The sequence below is a fragment of the Montipora foliosa genome, chromosome 14, assembly GCF_036669935.1.
Source record: "Montipora foliosa isolate CH-2021 chromosome 14, ASM3666993v2, whole genome shotgun sequence".
NCBI lineage: Eukaryota > Metazoa > Cnidaria > Anthozoa > Scleractinia > Acroporidae > Montipora > Montipora foliosa.
In genome coordinates this window covers 3,346,883-3,365,098 of record NC_090882.1, presented here as the reverse complement: position 1 = coordinate 3,365,098, position 18,216 = coordinate 3,346,883, and the positions used below count along the sequence as shown (strand labels likewise).

At 39.2% G+C, this 18,216-nt stretch overlaps 3 protein-coding genes across 7 annotated transcripts in view; all 3 read right to left on the bottom strand.

Moving 5' to 3' along the window:
• The window catches only part of LOC137985568 (outer dynein arm-docking complex subunit 2-like), a 43,092-nt gene extending 41,106 nt beyond the window's left edge, over positions 1-1,986 (bottom strand). Inside the window, exon 1 of the mRNA XM_068833184.1 lies at positions 1,766-1,986. The gene's annotated coding sequence lies outside the window, so the exon portion shown is untranslated. The remainder of the gene's footprint in view (positions 1-1,765) is intronic.
• A 332-nt stretch (positions 1,987-2,318) lies between these two features.
• Positions 2,319-7,904, bottom strand: LOC137985569 (homeobox protein OTX2-like). 3 transcript variants are annotated; one of them, XM_068833186.1, is made up of 4 exons: positions 7,766-7,904; positions 7,418-7,553; positions 4,806-4,957; positions 2,606-3,645 (listed from the first exon to the last, which is right to left on the bottom strand). In XM_068833186.1, exons 2-4 carry the CDS (start codon positions 7,518-7,520, stop codon positions 3,238-3,240), a joined length of 663 nt encoding a protein of 220 aa, XP_068689287.1. In that variant the 5' UTR covers positions 7,521-7,553; positions 7,766-7,904; the 3' UTR covers positions 2,606-3,237. The 3 variants fall into 3 exon arrangements, with proteins under 3 accessions (XP_068689286.1, XP_068689287.1, XP_068689288.1); XM_068833187.1 differs by lacking the exon at positions 7,766-7,904 and adding an exon at positions 7,667-7,684; XM_068833185.1 differs by lacking the exons at positions 7,418-7,553; positions 7,766-7,904 and adding an exon at positions 5,490-6,165 and having other exon boundaries at positions 2,319-3,645.
• A 2,313-nt stretch (positions 7,905-10,217) lies between these two features.
• On the bottom strand, positions 10,218-17,705 carry LOC137985571 (homeobox protein OTX-like). 3 transcript variants are annotated; one of them, XM_068833188.1, is made up of 4 exons: positions 17,584-17,705; positions 16,113-16,235; positions 14,403-14,554; positions 10,218-11,543 (listed from the first exon to the last, which is right to left on the bottom strand). In XM_068833188.1, the coding sequence occupies exons 1-4, from the start codon at positions 17,600-17,602 to the stop codon at positions 11,103-11,105; spliced, it is 735 nt and encodes a 244-aa protein (XP_068689289.1). In that variant the 5' UTR covers positions 17,603-17,705; the 3' UTR covers positions 10,218-11,102. The 3 variants fall into 3 exon arrangements, with proteins under 3 accessions (XP_068689289.1, XP_068689290.1, XP_068689291.1); XM_068833189.1 differs by having other exon boundaries at positions 16,113-16,346; positions 17,584-17,692; XM_068833190.1 differs by lacking the exons at positions 16,113-16,235; positions 17,584-17,705 and adding an exon at positions 15,096-15,540.
• Between the last annotated feature and the right edge of the window lie 511 nt (positions 17,706-18,216).

The following is an 18,216-nucleotide window of genomic DNA, read 5'->3' as shown; positions in this document are numbered from 1 at the left end:
TTCGTCGACGTCGACGTCGCCGCCGTGCATACGGCGAGAGCTATTGAAATTTTAAATTGACCAATCAAAATTCAGCGAGCGGGAAAAACTGTGCTATCCGACGTCACGTCAATCGTTTGCAACTAAAAGGCCAGAAAACCATTTGAAAGATTTTGTGGCAACTTTTTGTCAACGAACGTCAGCTGTTGTGTTTAGGCTGTTATTTGTGCTTTTTTAAAATTATTTTAAGACGAATTCAGTATGATATTTTCAAGAGTAAGAAGACGTCAAAACTGTATTGATAATGTATTTATTTGTGTTAACTTGGTGGCGTCCTTTCGACAGGGTAGATCGACAACAACGTCCTTTGCGCACAGAAATGCACCGTTTCCCATGAAAGGGAAAATGATACACAGGATCGATAGCACAGTTTTGACTGCCGCGCGCACTGCGAGCGCGGGTTCCGTATGCAAGGCGTTCCGTAGATCTTTAAGTTCCTAATGACGAAATTTGCGCTTATGTGGGGGAGGTTAGCACCTTCTCAAGACATGCACGCTGTTCACTACAGTTTAATACCTGGATATCGGGTACACTACTCAGTAGACTAGAATAATCGCGAAATGATTATAACAACGTGAAGTTATATGTTCGGATGAGGTATAGAGTTAACTGAATAGAGCGTAATGTGAAGTGCTAGATTTCTATCCCATATGAACTATGAGAGCGTTAGCCCTACTGATGGAAATGAGTTAGGGTTGACCAGGGTGGGATTTGAACCCACGACCTTCGGGTTTGATCATCTAGATTTATTCCGATCATTCTTACTTTGATTAATCTTCATGGTTCTTTCCCAAGCTCCCTATAGAGCGTTTTCATGTGACGTCACGGCGGCCATGTTGGTGTGCCCAGCTAATTGAGCTCTTGTTATTCATGCAAATGTTTTCTTTTGTTTCGGTGGAAAAACAAGGTTACCATTGATCACGTGAGTGAAAACACTCTATTAGTCTAGAGGACGACGACCAACAACCGGCGTAAACATGGCTCAAGCATTACCCTAGGGCTTGACCCGCATCATCCCGCCGGACAAGCCGCAATAAGAGTGCGCGAGGTATGTAAAGGTTGCGAGAGGTCATGAAGTGATAAAATAAACAACTTGTGATTTTACGAAAAGCGTTCCGTTACAAACATGAACATGTCTGACAGAAATGTAATTTGAAGACAGATTTGTTCCGTTCTTGTAGGTTGAAGTATTTTATGCGAGCAAACAATGGACGTTGTCACATCGCTTTGCACTTGCCTTATTCCGATCGTTCTTATTTTGCATCTCGTCCCTGATAATTAATGAATAGACCAAATGCTAAAAACGTTTCATCCTCAGTACCGTTCAATTTACTTTCATTCTAAGAGAAAATTATCTACGAGTTCAGTATCTGATTAAGAAAAAAGAGAACGTTATCGAACATAGCCGTCAAAACAATTTAAAAAAAGGCGAACCACAATTAAATTAAACCTTAGTTTCTTACTCCGAATAAAATCTTGGCTAAGTTCAGGAATCGCTGCTTCTTTGCGGATGAAGAGACAATTTTCGAACGAAGCATTTCGCGCTTGGAAAAGTATTGCCCAAAAATTGTATCGATGGATCGATTCAAACGCATTTTATAATTTCCGTAACTATACGACTATTGGTATTTGTAAACATTTGTTTTGAAGGTCATTTTCATGCCATGGTAAAATTTCAAACTAGATGTTCCCAAAACAAAAAGATTACAACACTTAGAGTACTAACCTCTTAAATATGCAACTTGTGGTGTCTGTTGCTTTCAGTGTCGATGTGGAAATATAATAGTTTTTTTAGAAAATCTGTTCTCACAAATATTTCAAGTCGTAGTTGTTTTTTCTATTTAAGAAACAGTTTCTCGATTTTATAATCAGTTAACTTTCAACTCTTGAAACACATCGAAATACAAGCCGGGTTCCCGTAGCAACAAAGGGCAATCGCCCGCAGGTGTCTTCCTCTTTCATTAGAGTTTTTAATATTAAACAGTTGCCGCATTGAAAAGCATGCAGATTGCTTCGATCGCAAGTTTAAAAGACTACATGCTGAGATGAGGCCCTCATTTCCTCTCGAAATCCCTGATCAGCGAATTCTTTTCCCTTCTTCAATCTCACCTTACCCCGGAAAAAACTTTATCTTTGGTCTAAATTGAAGTTCTGATACAAATTGGCTGGAACGACTACAAAAATTTCAAATTCCTTTTGGTTAGTGAATATCACTGAATTTTATTTTACTTGAGCTTGAGAGAAAAAAAAAAACTTTAGGAAGTTTTAATTATTTTAGTAAGAATTCGAGTTTGTACTACACCGACTTAAGAAAATACTGAATACAAGCTTCCACTGATACCAGCGTCGTAGCTGAAGTAACTTTACCTTTACCTTCCGAATGGATGGACCAACTTAATTTGCATCAAGCAGGATCCTTTTCGAGGCTTACATTAAATTACATTAAAAGGCAATCGAAAGGATGCAAGTGATGCAGGCTTAGAGGCTGGAAGTTGGAAATGTTTTCTGTCTGGGTTTCGTGTTTGTTATAGCCTTTAAGGACTACGTAGATAAATTTTGTGAAGCAAGTGTCATAAAATTTTATTTATCCACAATTTACAGTTGTATTTTTACTTTTCATTTTATCGCAAATGTTAAAAATGCTTTGCGAAATACCGATATGAGCGATGTTGGAATTGTCGTCTTAAAAATTAAAATTGCAATCTATTCGATTTAAAAAGACTCACATTATTAAGATATAGGCAGGTGCTCCACTAATTCCTTGTAAATTTATTTTAGGAACAGGTTTTTCCAGCGAAAAGTATCATGTTTCCCTGGACGCTGCGATAGCTCTGTTTTGATTGGCTTTTAGTACAGTGGGCGTTCTTAATCTCCCTAGGGAGTTGTCCTGTAAGGTGGACTCTTAGGCCAAGTATGCGAGATAAAGGCTCCCCTTGATAATCTTCTGATATAGGAAGATATTGATCCAAGTGAGTGAATAAAAGGAAAGACAAACTTTGATGGGGATAGCTAGAACCCTACAATTGTACGAGTGTTGATAGGAAAGTCATATTAATTAGAAGAAGTACGTAAATTAGAGCTTGGTCAAATTCTGACGAACGAATTGCCAAATTTCGCAGTATGGCGTAGCTTTGCAAAGGTTCTCTCATTCCAATCAAGCCACATGGTGTCAGAAGTGAGGTGGTAATGGCATCGGTTTTACACTGGGGTTGATGTCACACCACCAGTCAGGGGAGCCTTGATGTTAGCCACATTTGGTAAGCCTTGTTCATTGCTTCTTTGAGATGGAGATGCTTGCGATGGAGCAGTGTTGATCAGACCACCCAAGAGGTCTTCAATATTATTGCCGCCCGATTTGGAGGGCCGATAACGTCCTTGAATATTTTCTAAACTGTGTTTCAGTAACTCAATCTCTGGATGAGGTATTTGGACTCCTCTGAAATTAAATTTGCTTTCATGCAGAGTTGTGAATTTGGTGGGAATTCTTGCTTGCTCCTCTGGAGAAGGAAAGGAATTTTTTTCTTGCTCCGTGTCTGGTTTGTCGGTTGTCTGTTGCTGTTTTCTCTTTTGTTGTCGGTATTTGGCGCGCTTGTTTTTAAACCAAACCTACGTGAGAGAAAAGGAACATTAAAGCAAACTTTTCTGGGTCTTCCTCTGCATAAAATATCTCCCAGTATTCGTTGACTTATTCTGATGTTATTCTCTGTATGTACTGAGCAGATCCAAGAGCCTGAGAAGGCTTGCGTGAATACCGAAACTACTTTTTTCCCGAGATTAGTTTGTTTTCTCTAATCTGCGAGTAGTGATTGAGGCTTGTCGAGCGACATCTTGACGAATCTCGCTAAAGCAAATCTGAAAGTAATTCATTTTCCCGCGCTTAGCGCCGGCTGCATGTATCTTCTTGCGTCATGATTGGTTCAATTGATTTTCAGCGTCTGTTGTGATTGGCCAAAGGAGTAACTTTCGTTTTAGTTGAATACTTTTCAATCTGCTAATCAGACTAATTACAGTTCTAAGTTTTGATTTGCGTTAATGGCGTGAATTAAAAATGGCGGCAAAAAACTCACAGTGACCAACGAAATTCCACACAAATCGCCAAATCGCCAAATCGCCAAAAGAATTTGGTCAAAGTTAAAAGAAACAGAGTGATTTATTTTACTAAGCGTTGCGCGATTAGAACGTGATCTGTGGAGACTAAATATTTTGTGGCGTCAGAGGTTAGTCGAGTGTTCCTCTACTAACTCTGGTGGCCGGCGTATAAAAGTAAAAAATTGTGATATAAAATTGAACCCAACCAAACCTATTTTTGGTACTCATACGAACCATATTAGTTTCCTTAAACAGTTTCACCTGTTTTAAGCATGAATGATAGCGTTCACTTGAACTCCGAAAGATCACTTTCACTCATAAAGCTGTAGTACCAAAACTAACTGTCTTTAATACTTTTTGTTTTGGTATTAACGAGGAGAATCTATATCTACCACGAAGGAAATCTCATCTTAAATGCTCAAGTTCTTCATTCTCATGACCTGCGCGCGTCTTTTATCAAGAGATGCTGAGGCATTGGGGATACAAGTGTTAAATTCACCGTCATGGCTACCGTCCACACTCCTCTCTTTGTTAATAATAAGAATTAGAGTAAGAATAAGAATAAGAATAATTTATTAATTTATATATTGCACTTTTTAACATACAATGATCAAAAGCGTCGTTACTTGCTCTCGTTACCTGATCGTTATCGCGATCATCGTTATCGTTATCTTTACCTGCACTCTGCTTTCGGGAAGGTTAATTTTATTGGCCACTTCCTCTCGCATGAAGATATCAGGATATTTAGTTTTGGCGAAGAGCTCGTCCAAAATTTCCAGCTGAGCTTTGGTGAAAGTTGTTCGCTCCCGGCGTTTTTTCCGTGGGAGACCTAGTAATAGGATTGGAAGTAATAAACAAAATAGTTCCTCAAAGAACTTTTTTCAAAGCAAAATGCTCTTTAGGATAACAAGCTGTTTTTTCGCAGATTCGTTTTTTTCCGTACGGTGAGGATTTCCTCATAGTAGCGTTCATAAAACACAGATCACAGATCATAACTCTAGGAACTGTTGTGCTGGAACATAATTATTTGTCATTCAAATTTTTACTTTCAAGGCAAAAAGGGAATTCGATTACATTGGACTTCTCCATTGTATGCACACTAATGCAAGATTAATTTACTGATAAACACTAAATTCTGAGTTCATTTTAACATTAGCGTGGTTTGCTGTAACCGAAATTCTGACGTTGAACGCGTGACTAATAAGGGATCGCTGTTTTTCGGTACCTGTTTTTTTTACCCAGGGTTATCTTTTGTTTTCGGCAACATAACAAGTTCGGACGCTGCAAGTCAAATATTTAAGTTTTTTTTTTGCTTTATGAAATGAGCTCCAAATTCTTCACTGTGACACGAAAAAGTTTACCTTGTGCGTACGCTGCTGACGCTAAACACTGTGGACAACCTAAGCACGGTAAGAACCCAGGCCACGCAAAGTTAAACTCCATTTGGGCGTTGAATTCGAGATAAGATCGAGAAAGCCAGAAATGTTCTTGACTGTGCTCACAATAACATGAGTTTGCTTCTGCCGTGTTTAAGCTTAGATTTTGAACTTTCTCTAAGCTGGTAATTACGGATTCTCGCGTCGTGACGGTCAGTTTTCGATACACTGCCCGCCAATTGAAGATTATATGGGCTTTGGTAATTTGCTTAAACGAGATAATGAAGAGACAAAGAGAAGTGCGCGGAAAACTCTTGAAGCTAACCAGATTACCATGCACTTGCTTTGTTGCTGTAATCCCTTCAATGGTGCCAAAGATACGAATTGGTCTGGTGCTCTTAAGCGCAAATTTGCGATGGGGAATGGGTGTTTTAAGTACTGATTGAAGTATTCCGAATAATACGATCATCGCTCGTTTAGGGTGCCCTCGGTTTTGAGAGTGAATTTTGCCATCGCTATTCTGGGTGCCAAAGGAATTTTCAACAGAAGGCTCATGTATGCTGCGGAGATATACCAATGCAGACTCGCGCGTTACGAGACTTGTGTGCAATTAATGACATTGAATTACAACAACCGGATCGTATTTTTTGTTTTGATCGCCAGCACATGAACCTGTTTTTAATGTTTGTGTTATTTTTAACAACTGGAAAGTGAATATCAGCTTTTTGGTTGTTTACTTACCGAGAAACGCACAGGGATCGAATGGTGCTTTGATAAAGTAAACATTGAAATGACTGCCAACTGTTCAAGATTCTTGGTAAACGAACGTGACTCGGCCAGTGTAAAAAGAAAAACCTTCATTTTCTGGATAAGAACATTAGCGTAACGACCCCTTCCAAATCGCGCTGGATAAAGTTATCCAAAAGACAATGTTTCACAAAGCTTAGGTAGGGCTTAAAAGCCGGAGTTCCCGATATGTTAGTGATTTGTGTTCTGTTCTTGGAATATTTTTGAATGCCGCTAGTTATAACTGACGGTTGTGCCAGATTCTTATCATTTAAAAAGCTTTACAGAGAACCAGAATTCATTATTTGGGAGGTCCTGAATCCGATTATTCTACACCCCAATCAGGAGTTTTGGCATGTAATATTTTGTTGAATTTTTAAAGGCAACATCCCACTACATCTTGAGATATCTCTGAGTGACATGATGATCTATTGAGGCTGAGCACCTTAATCGGGGTTGCCTATTTTTGCCAATAAACTTTGCCATCTTTCCACACTTTTTTCAAAGTCATGCGAATACACTTTGCATTTTAAACTCTGGTAGTTATAAATAAAAGCCGTTGCCTGAAGAATTTCATCTTCCGTGCGACTTGAGTAGTTCAAAAGTGCACCATTCGCTTAGTTTGGAGATAAGCTTCCTCCTTATTGGTGTTTTACTTATATGATCTTAAGTTATCTTACACGAAACCACAAAAAACATGAAACTCTAGTTCACCGGTATCCTCAGTTGTAAAGACCATTTGAACTGTTGCTGTTAAAACGATGATTAGAGGCCCTAAACGTCGTGCAGTGCAGAGATTTCCAATTCAATATCGGGAAAGATTGTTAGTTTTTTTCATCGCGTGCTCGCTGTGCCAAGTTTGAGGAAATAACAAGATCGGAAGTTTACTTCCGAAAAACTCTATGGTGGATTAACAAAATTCGACTTGACTTGCTTCTTAACCTTGCTTCCTCATACAGCACTTTATGCGGTATTATGATGCCCCAGGGCATTTTTATTTCGAGGTTACATTTCTAAGGTGTGTCCTTTTCCATTGTTGTTTATTCCAGTTTTCCATTTCATCCGCTGAATGCAGACAGTAGTCATTGAAGGTTTTTACTTGTTACATTAAAAATACTTAAACCTACCTTCATACATAGACAATGGGGGATTGAAAAAACCAGTATTGGGAGTGTTAAGGTTGATACCATTCAAAGCATATGGCGGAAGACCACCAAACATATCCGCCATTCTATTTGCAGCAGTATTCGTTATCTAGTAGACCTAGAGTTTAAAGAAAATTGTTAGAATGGCAAAGACTTTACAGGAACACACACTTCCTGTGTATTTGTCGCCGAATGCGATGACACTAATCCCAAAATTATGGATTTACATACCACGATAAAACTTTAACGTAGGTCCCTCAACCTGCACCTTACTCCAATTACGTCTGTTTTAACTTTATCTTTTCTGATAAAATGTTAATATGCTAATACCTTCGACTTCAGGTCACGCAAATATGGTCTTTCCGCTTTGTGACTCTTGTGGTGATGTCAAGAAGACCAAACTGCGCGTACAATATTATATTGCACGAAGAAAATGCGGTCAAAGAGTCTTTCGAGACGTTGTTGAAGGTGACTTTCTCGTGCACGGAACTGAAATTAACTTTACCGTACGTGGTATCGAAGTCCACAATCTGAGAAGTCTTGTGAATGTCATGGATTGTTATTGTTCCAGTTCAGGGCTATGACGATTGTTCCTTATGATGTCCGGCTATTCTTTCCTGTTTTGAAACAAAATAAAAAAATATTTGGTCTTAAAATTCACCATTTCGGTGATTGCCCATGTTTACAACTTCTTAAACAATGAACACGGCAATAAGAAGTGCGTGTACCACTTTTCTCTCCTTTTACAAGAGTTGAGGAAAGTCTTTCAGCACCCCGAGTTCGAAAATGAAACTTTACGGAACGGGGTCGGTGGGAGGGGAAGGTTGAAACCTTTCTTTGCCCCTTCCTACCCCTCTACACCTAATGTATATTCGGCAAACAAGTGTTAGTTGAAAAATATCTAGTCTGCAACAGCGTCCTGAAGACCAGTCGCCCATATAATACAGACTCGTGTTTTAATTAATTCGCACAGTCATCCCATTCGTGAAGACCTCCTTAAGTGATACTGACATCTTTCTTGTGCATGTATGTTTAATGACTTTATCACAACTATGAAGATCTATGAAGTGCTTGATTAGGTATTTGTGATATTTCTTGTACAGCACGACTGAGACTTTTGTACTTTCTCGCGAGCCACACACGGATCAATCGAATCTACCACAAGTTTACCTCGTTTATATATCTACAGGAATATTTCAAAGTCCACAAATTTGTGTCATATTCGTAAGAATTTTATAGTTAAGTAGTTGATAAACTGAAATGTCTGATCCCCACGCGACAAGGGGGATGCTAATATAATATCCAAACAGGTAATGTAATCATTTTGAAATAGACGAAAAAGAAACCTTCCATGATCTAAGAAACTATTTATAATTAATAAGTGGACAGCATAATTTTTATCAACCCTTAAGAATTCCTGGCTGGGAAATAAATCTGATCAGCTGGCTGGGAAACCAACCAATTTTATCTAGCTGGCTGGGAAATTTCTTGTGTGTCTTACTGGGAAAAAGGAACAGATAATGTTTTCCCAGCAACACTGAAAAACACCTGAAAATGCCTTAATAACATTTATTTTCATTAACTGGGGTATAATAATACATTTTACAACAAATTGGTCGTTGGGTTGTTAGAAGTTTGACCTGGCTGGGAAGTTATTGAGCAGGACTAGACACGGGGGAGTACTCTCGGACACAGAACGGTGTAGAAAATGAGAAAAGGACTTGGTTCAATAATATCCGCGGAATACACTTGTACATGGAGTTCGGAAAAGAGTCCCTCTAGAATTTTTAGTATTTTTCGAAAACAAGTAAGCATGATGGTAATTCAAAAAAACCGTATAAGAAGGCGATAATTATAGCTTTCAAGCATTGTTATCCAGTTTTATATTGTTTTTTTTTTCTCTTAATACAGCAAATGTTTAGTCAGTTGTCTTCAAGCGGACAAATAAAGTTGTTTTTCCAGCGTTAATGAAAACAACGCTAGTGGCTTGGCCGTTAACGTTTGACGTCATTTCCGGATGTAGGAGGCAGCAATTCTCGGTTTTCACAGGACGTCACGGCCACCATGTTGGTGCCTCTAGACAAAGAAATGACGCGCATGTTGGTGTCCCGACCAAATCCATACAATGTTTAGTTTCATTAACCGGAATTACTATAGGGGCCTTTGGTGATTCTATGAATTAAAAGACTACACATAACTGAATGCACAGTTGCAGCTGCAGCGGATGGCCTAATTTGACAAGGTTCCCAGGGTTGTTTGAGGGAAGAAACTCTGGGGTGGGGGAGATGAAAGACCCTGGGAACGAGATTGAATCACGTGAAGTCACGGGCTCGACATCCAGGAATACTCGAAATTCTTTCCGATTATGCTTGAGCCATCATCGATAAATTCAAATATGTCTCCATAAATGTTAAAAATAGGAGACCAGTTTATAGTAACCCATCGTAGTCAAATCGATATAGGTCGGTGCTGGTGTATCGATTAACAATGGGTAATGTATTGTCTATTTCTTAGTTAGTTCCTACGTGAATGGCACTAATTGAAGCTGACCAAAGCATGGTAGGGGGACGCGGAGTACGTTTGGAAGGTGGGGGGAGGGGGGTGGGGGCTAGGTTTTGGTATGGTGTGGTGGGAGGGAGGAGAGGTTTTGGAGAAGACAACACCGTAGGAAAAAAGTGGGGGAGCCCGCTTAGCCCCTCCCTCTATGCGGCCCCTGTATGGCACTTCAGTTCATCCAAGCGCAACCAATTGGGGGCTAAAGAAAACAGGACATACCCAGGAAACTTATGACGATACTCATTTATTTTTCCTGAGAAGCCTTTAAAATAAATGCGCAAGATTACATATATAACTTATTTTATACCTTGTTCTCATTTAACTGGCAAAGACGCCTAAACCAAGTAAAATTATGGGTAGATGAAAGGAAGAGGAAAAAATGGCGTTTTGCAGCTGTTATTAGAACCACGATTCATAACTGCCCTTCGCGCACACATTGCGTATCTATAATCTTGATGAAAGGTCACATGATAACGCGGTGTATTCAAAAAACAAGACGCCATTTTGAAACACGTGGAAGATTGAAGTTTTCTGGCTTCACTAATCCTCCGGTAAGTTCAGTGGTTATGCATTTAAGCCTTCTTTTTGTTTTCTTAGGAAACTGTTTTGTCATTTTCTTTATTAATTAGCTTATTTGTTAATCGCTCAACGTAACTACAGAGATTCCATAAGCTGATCTGTCTTCCCAAGAAATCCAAGCCGTCTCTTTCCAGTAAATCTTAATTGCATATTTTTTACATTTTATTTGCTGCCGACGGTGTCTTTCTTTAACAAAATCCCTTTTTGTGACGCTCATCACGCAGTTCTTCCGCGGCTTATATTCCTCGCATTTTTCTCGCAGTATTTTTGTGCTACTTTCTTACTTGCTCACATTCTTCATCAATTTTCCTTGTTCAAGAATTCTTTTGGTAATTGCTCAACCCCCTTCCCCTCCCCCCCCCCCCCCCCCACATCCTCGAGCTCCACAAAATATTAATACCCTGGCTTTACACAAATAGATATTAAGAACAACGAGTCTTTTTGTATGATTGAGCAGTCATAAATTTTCTGGTATCTTCATGAATATTATTGTTTGTCACATGGGAGGGTAAACCCCATACTTAAAGTGGATTCAAGTGTAGATAGAAGGTGCAAAATAATGTGGTTGAATTATGTTGTGGTTCATTGGTAACCAGCTTGGCATGGGGTTGGTTTTTATGAAAGGAAAGTCAGGAAACTGTGGCTGCTGCATGGCAGTTGGAGCTGACATCATGTTGCTGATAACCGCTCGGACAGGCTGACAATTTGTTTGCCTCTGGACGTTGAGCAGTGCATCCTGCTCGAAAGGATTTGTTTTTTGCTGTGGCCAGGCAAACGAGTTTAACTTATTTATGCTTGGTGGAGCAGATTTCTGCAAATTGGTGGTGGTGGTGTTGTTGTTGTTTGCTGATTTTGCTTGATCTTGTGGGACTGGTGAGTGGGTTTTTGTTTTTACTGCAGTTGAATTGCCTGGAGATCCTGGTTGCTTCTTGGTTTGCTGTCGGCATTTTGCTCTCTTGTTTTTGAACCATACCTTTGTGAGGAATTAGAAATAAAAAAACGTATTAATTATCTCATTGTGTTAAGTTGCATCTACCGGTAAGTAAGTTCTCCTGCTTGCTCTCTTGCAACTTTCTGAGTATACCTTTGTCTCTGGGGAACGTGCTAGCAAGTTTTTATGAACACAATGTAAGACAAAACTATTTTGCTGTGGACTATCGGAAGTGACAGCTGTGAAAAATAATCAACTATCACACTCTGTTAATTCACACCAAATCCTCTTGTTTGGGGCAAGGGGGAGGGCCTGGGTTGAGTTGATAATGGCAAGGAGGCGAAAATGGAAATAATGTGACATAACAAGATAAATTAACCAGGTTTCATAAAGCATAATATGATAACAATTGGGCAAAAACCACATTGCATGTGTTTATCATCTCAATCGACACATACTCTTCTCAACCAGCAGGCTTAACCAACAAACGATCCCAGGCGTTCACGCAAGCTAAATATATTTGTGATTTTACATTTTCTGCGTCTTCATTCCCTTTATTACGTATCTGTGCACTCACTTTTCAAGCGTCTGGGTTTACTTAAGACGTTCATAAACTTCAAAATATAGCTGTAATTTTAAAGGTTTCGTGAACGTCGTGAATAGTTTCTTAAGTAGTGTCAAAGGATATCGCAGTATGGGAAGATTACACCCTTAATCAAGTGACGATTATTCTGGTGACAATGTGTGGGTTTAACTCGGGCCAATTTGGAGGTAATTAATAGAATGATTTTTTTACCGTTTCCTTTCCTTTAAGCCCTACTAAGTTACGCCCCTTTGAAAACAGTTCACGGGGATTTGCTGCCATGTCTGTCAACCTTCATTGCATCTCCTGCTGTGATGAAGTCAGTTTTGAAAACTACTTTTACGTCGCAGTTTTGTTCCAGCGCCTAATTCCTTTGAGTGAATAGTTTGATTTCCGAAAGTTTCATTTGTCGACAACAATGCGGAAAGTCAGGTTCGCAAGTGATTCTGCCACACATTGAGACACAAACTGAAGCTCTGCGGGCCATTTGCTTTTATCTTAACGTTAAGAACACACTGGCCAGTTTGATTTCTTGAATAAACCGATGAGATACAACAACAAATGTTGTAAAAAATCATTGTTGAAGAGTTTTTTACGTTTGGGTGATAACGGTATCGTGGCGTGTTGCGGCAAATGTACTGGCCGCCGTAAACTTGAAATCTGACAATCTGCTACACAGGGAGCCATCGTTTTTTTGCAAAAAAATGTAAAGAAAAAAACATGTTAATCAGTGAGCTTAACCTCAGCAAGCAACAGCTTTTCAGTGCTTAGCGCCGATAAACAGTTTCTAAGATTAAGCACAGATTTAAAACAGTTGATGTTTAGTTTGTCCTAATGGTCATCAGCTGAGCTCTCATTAGTCTACACACATTCGTAGAATGGACAACGGCAAATGCGTCGAAACTGAACGAAACGTAGAGAAAAATCCATAATTCTAGATACGAAAACAGTAAATGTGTCAGTCACTTTTCTCCTTAGTTTAAGATCATTAAAAATTCCGTCTTTATGCAAGGAAAATTTATTTAAACCGTAGGCTTGTCTTTCACAAATCGGTTTAATGAAGTCTTCCTTTTGTTTTGAGCTCCTCACTCTGTGGTTTTTAAGTTTCCTTTTTTTGTATTTCAAAGTGTTAATTTTGTTCGTGAATATACAATACATGTTTCCGCTTCTTTAAATCCAGTTAATTTAACCAAACCAAAGTCCCTAGAAACGTAATCGTTGTCATACCCGGAATAACTAAGAAATAAGCTTAACTTTTGGTTGTACGCCTGACAAGAATAATTCCAAATTCTTTCTTCTAATATTCTAAAGCATAATTAATTAACATGTTAAGAAACCTCCGCCCAACCTTTCCCCTACTTTTCTTTTTTTTAATATGAAAATGAAAATACGATAAACTTGCTCCCTGCGTTGCTCGCGTGCCGTTATACACGTCTGTGACATTGAAAGAAGAGTTCAGATATCTTCATAACTGCTTCAGGTGTTTTTTCAGAAGAAATTTGATATCATCTCCTCACTTATGTATCTTCAGTAAGAACTTATTCACAGCGTCCTTGAAACTTGGAACTTGGAACTTATACTCCCAAATAGCTAGGCTAACATTTGACTTGGAGATTTTTGCAACGAAGCTCTTCATAATATCTTAGCGTCTTGTACGCCAGGTGGGAGGAGGGGTTGGGGGGAATGGGGCTAATCTGTAATGCTAATGGTGATGCTGTTCCAAGGTGAGAAGCGAAAGTCTAAAAATTATTTAGTTTAACCGAGCAACGACGAAGGCAATGGGAACCGAACAATACTAATGCACTCGTTGCACTTACATTATCCCGGCAAAACAACAAATTTTCAAGTGTAAGCTGAATACCGTTATTTAAATGTGAAAATGAACTCCTGGCGATAATCGTTTGACCTCCTTTAAAAACAAAAGAAAGCTTTTTCTCCACTAGACCCGGTGTGTTTGAACTACTGACCTAATGGATAGGTTTCTCCACAACTGTTACTCCCTTTTCCTGCAAACCACACTATCGTCCCCTCTACGTGTTGTAAATTTAGTTTCATTTTTGACGTTAGCATAGTTTAACTGATTCTTTGTATGTTTCCGTCTTTGTTGTACTGAACGTTTTGTTGTAAGCAGTTAATTGCTGTTTACTCATGTATTGTATGTTTGTTTTAAAAATATGCAAAGTAACTTTAAGGTTTTGTGGAAATCGCGAGAACAAAATGGTAGATCTTTCAATCTCTATCTGCTCTCCCGTGCTTTTCTAACCAATTTCGCCAAGTTCAGAGTGTCCCCCCATCTAAATCACCCTTATATCGCTTACCTGCACTCGGCTCTCAGGGAGATTGATTTTCATTGCGAGTTCTTCTCTCATGAAGATATCAGGGTATTTAGTTTTGGCAAAGAGCTCGTCCAAAAGTTTCAGTTGAACTTTGGTGAAAGTCGTTCGTTCTCGACGCTGTTTTCGAGGAGGACCTGTAAAATAAAAAAGTATCGAACATTCAATTTTTTTTGTTGGCAAAAAGACTGTCATGTTAGTCAACTGTCTCGTCTGTTGTGGTGTTCAGTCGTTCGTGTTTCGATTTTCCGTCCAAAGAAATCAAAATTCCTGTAAAATTGCCTTTCTCTAAGGCCGGTTAGATAACTTGTCTTTGATTGTCAAACGAATAATCGACATCCATTAATTAGTTTTAATTTTAGAGTTTCAGAATGCTTCTCAACTCGAGATTTACAAAGGCATGCAAACAGATTTTCGGTAGGGAAAAACAGCACTGTAGCTGATTTACGGTACAATTTGTAACTCTTTCATTTTCTATCCTGGCCAAGGACTTACTTGCTTGATGTTGTTATAAAGTCAGTTTTAAATCCATACTTGCGATGGTATTGTTGTTGTTGTTGTTTCATGGGTTTGTGATCAAATTTGTAAAAACTCATCCCAGTAGAGTGATTTTATAATGACAGCTGCTAAGGATTACGGAAAAGTAAATTGAAGACGAAGGCTAGAAAAATGCTATACCTTCCATAAACTGAGAAATGAGACATTGTGGGCATCCCAGGCAGGGAAGTGGATAGGGACTCCATCCGAACTCCATGACTGATCTTGTAAAACCAGGTTATCAATAAGGCGTCTCTCTGCACCGTGTACGTCACTCCTTACAAGTTGATGTGTTTGTGAGTGTTTAGTGGTCAGGTTGCCTTGCATCAAAATGTGCTGTCCCTGATTACACGCCAATGCTTTAAAAGTTTGTAGTGTGAGTCAAGACTAGTCGCATTGGACTGATTAGGGATTATACGACTATTTGTGGCTAAGCTGGTTGGATAATACTAAGCCGACGAGAACTAAGTCAGTCCTTAAATAACAATATTCCGTGACACGATTTTGTAAGCGGGCGATAATGTAAACGGACATTCAAATTTCGTGTCTACTGGCCCGCCAGGGTCTCTTTAAGTGTTTGCATCAATATGGTTGCCTTTGTTTCGTCTGATTTACAAGGCCAGTCAATAAATGGAAGTAGTTTCGCCCTATCTGGGCCAAGGATAACAACTGCCGCATGTTAATAGTGTTATTGTTACCTTGATAAACTGTCGGATTGATGTGTAAAGCAGGAAGTTAGCTGATGACTCATTGCTAACTTGAGATAATTATCTTTAGAGTGAACTAAAAGGGATTTTCATTTTCCCAGGCGCCGTAGACAAAATAGCACAGAACCGACTGTTGTAAAAAAGTGAATTTTGCTATCTTTTCTGAATTAACAAGTGTTGTTTGAACGCCACCTTTAACGCACAATTATACGTTATTTAAAAGATATTTCCACCAGAAATGAGAAAGTTGAGTCAACGCTCGATCGCAGCGATGAGTATTAATAGCAGCGAACTAACGAGGGATAATCTTAAACCCTATTATCGTCTTAGGCGTTACTGAAAAAAAGATTATCCTGGTCAAGAATTATGAAGAATTATTATAAAAGACACTCAGGCTAGACATGCAAATTTCAAGACCACCCTAGGAATATATTGACTATAAACACCTTACCGTGAACTGGGCCAATTCCTCGGTACAACGTGTCCGTATTGCGTGGAGTGAAGTCCATTCCGTTCATTTTACCGGGTGGAAGGCGATCGCCCATTGTAAGTCGTGTTCGTTGTACTGAAAAAGCTAGCGTGCACAACATAAAAATGTTATCATAAACTTTGACCTTGGAGAGGAAGCTTTGCGCACGTGCTCTGTCTTGTGGTGATGGTTGTCTTGAAGGAAATCACGGAAACGCTATCGATAACAAAGCGAACATTCCATTTAGGCTATTTATTATGCAATGCCTCACTGAAAGAGGTCATGGCTTCATCTTTAAATTGCGGATAATCTGCTTGATATCGCAGTTCCTTGTGATGAATGATAATTTCACTGGAGATCGCGCACGATAAATTTAAACAAATCGTTATGCTTTCTGTGAAACTTTTGATTGACTGCTATCATTCGCTGCCAAGACAATCTCGTTTTATCTGCTTGAGTCCCAAGGATTGATGGGTATTAAGCCTGAGCCAATGATACGGCAGTTTGACTCTTTACAACTACGTCATCTACGCTGATAACAAATAGTCATAAGGTAACAAGTCAACAAACACCGTACAATATCAATAAACGGTGAAATAATTTTCACGTTGACTTTGGAACCTAACTTCAGGCATCACCCACTTTTGCTGAGTTGAAACGAACGAGAATTACGCCTTCTTCTGGTATTGCGAAACACAGTTCTGTCGTACCCATTTTGGCCGGATGTCACGGTTGTTAGACCATCTGTTGAAACTATTGGGATCAAATATTTCCATGGTCCCTCCAGAAAAATAACTCAGCAAGGGTCTATGCCACACCTTGAATAATGTTCTGCTCGTTATCTCATATTCCAAAGAATTTACCGCTGATGAAATTTCGTTGATCATGAACGTTATTCAAAATGCTTGTATATTTTCGTTTTCTACTTTGCATTTCGGTGCGTGATCTACATATTTTGACTGTTCCGGCGAGGCTTGTTTTATACGTTAAGACGAAATGAACCAAAACACTTAATAGGGCAGCTAACGTAACAGGGTTGACGTATCCCCCGGGGGGGGGGACTTCGCATATGAAGGGCTGGGGATGCTCGTCGGAAATTTTGAATTAAACCCCTAAAGGAGACCAATCTGGGCTTCGCCCACTATTTTTCGACCCCTTAAAGAGACGATATTTAAAACATATTAAATAGATACACTGTATTTTATATTTCTTCGTGTGCAACCTTAAACGAGACCTTCAGGGCTACATCATATAGGTTACATATGTACATATGATTGCCCCCCCCCCCCTCCCCGGGACGTATCGATTGTCAAAAGACGTTTCGACAGCTTGGATTGTGCTAAATTGTTAAAGGTTGATTTTCTGAAATAAAGCTCGTCAGTTCTTGTAATGTAGCTTCCTTAAGTTTAATTGCTGTATGCGGGCTAAGTAAGAAAAGCACGAATAAACTTACTGTTCATTCTGCAACTCATGCCAACTTATCTTGCCTTTGTTCAGAAAGTATGCTCCCTAGCACTTCCTTGAATCTTATCAGATGACGGGAAAGTTGAGTTGATCATGACATGCGGAAAATAATTTGGTTTATGAGGAAAGAGAAACAGGTTTTAAATTACAGGAACTTGCTCAACAACGAAAAATAGCCTGCGGCTACAAGACGTTTCCCTCAATTCATGTGATATACCATGAAGTGCGGGGGACAGTTGGAATTTCTTTGAAAAGGATGACGGTGTTGAAAACCGTGATCTTTGTAATTTACTGTCGTTAGATCTTTGAATGATTTAATCAGTGATCTGGTGTTAGTTTGACGATGCATGTAGAGAAAGTTATGACACGTGCTATGAAACAGGGCCATTCAGCTCCATTCCTCTGCGTGTTTCTTGCTAATTGTGTCAATTAAACTGAAGATTTCTGAGCCAAGAAAAGGTTCAAATGAACGTGAACGCAAAAAATGGCCTTTTTTGCTTAATGTATAGCTTAACCTTGACGAAAAACCAATGCTAGAATTTTGTTGCAATTTGCTCAATACAGTCAATATTCTTACAGAATCTTTTTTAGCCATTGCTACAATTTGGAGGAATGGTATCAA

Bases quoted from the DNA above. Each gene is read 5' to 3' on its own strand.
- LOC137985571 (XM_068833188.1), bottom strand. The intron at 14,555-16,112 runs GTAAGGTGTTTA...TTTATTTTACAG, and splicing joins AGGAATTGGCCCAGTTCACG to GTCCTCCTCGAAAACAGCGT. The intron at 11,544-14,402 runs GTAAGCGATATA...TTCCTCACAAAG, and splicing joins TCCCTGAGAGCCGAGTGCAG to GTATGGTTCAAAAACAAGAG.
- LOC137985569 (XM_068833185.1), bottom strand. From the start codon at position 5,973: ATGATCGTATTATTCGGAATACTTCAATCAGTACTTAAAACACCCATT. The intron at 4,958-5,489 runs GTAAACTTTTTC...TCCTATTACTAG, and splicing joins GTCAGCAGCGTACGCACAAG to GTCTCCCACGGAAAAAACGC. The intron at 3,646-4,805 runs GTAAAGATAACG...TCTCTCACGTAG, and splicing joins TTCCCGAAAGCAGAGTGCAG to GTTTGGTTTAAAAACAAGCG.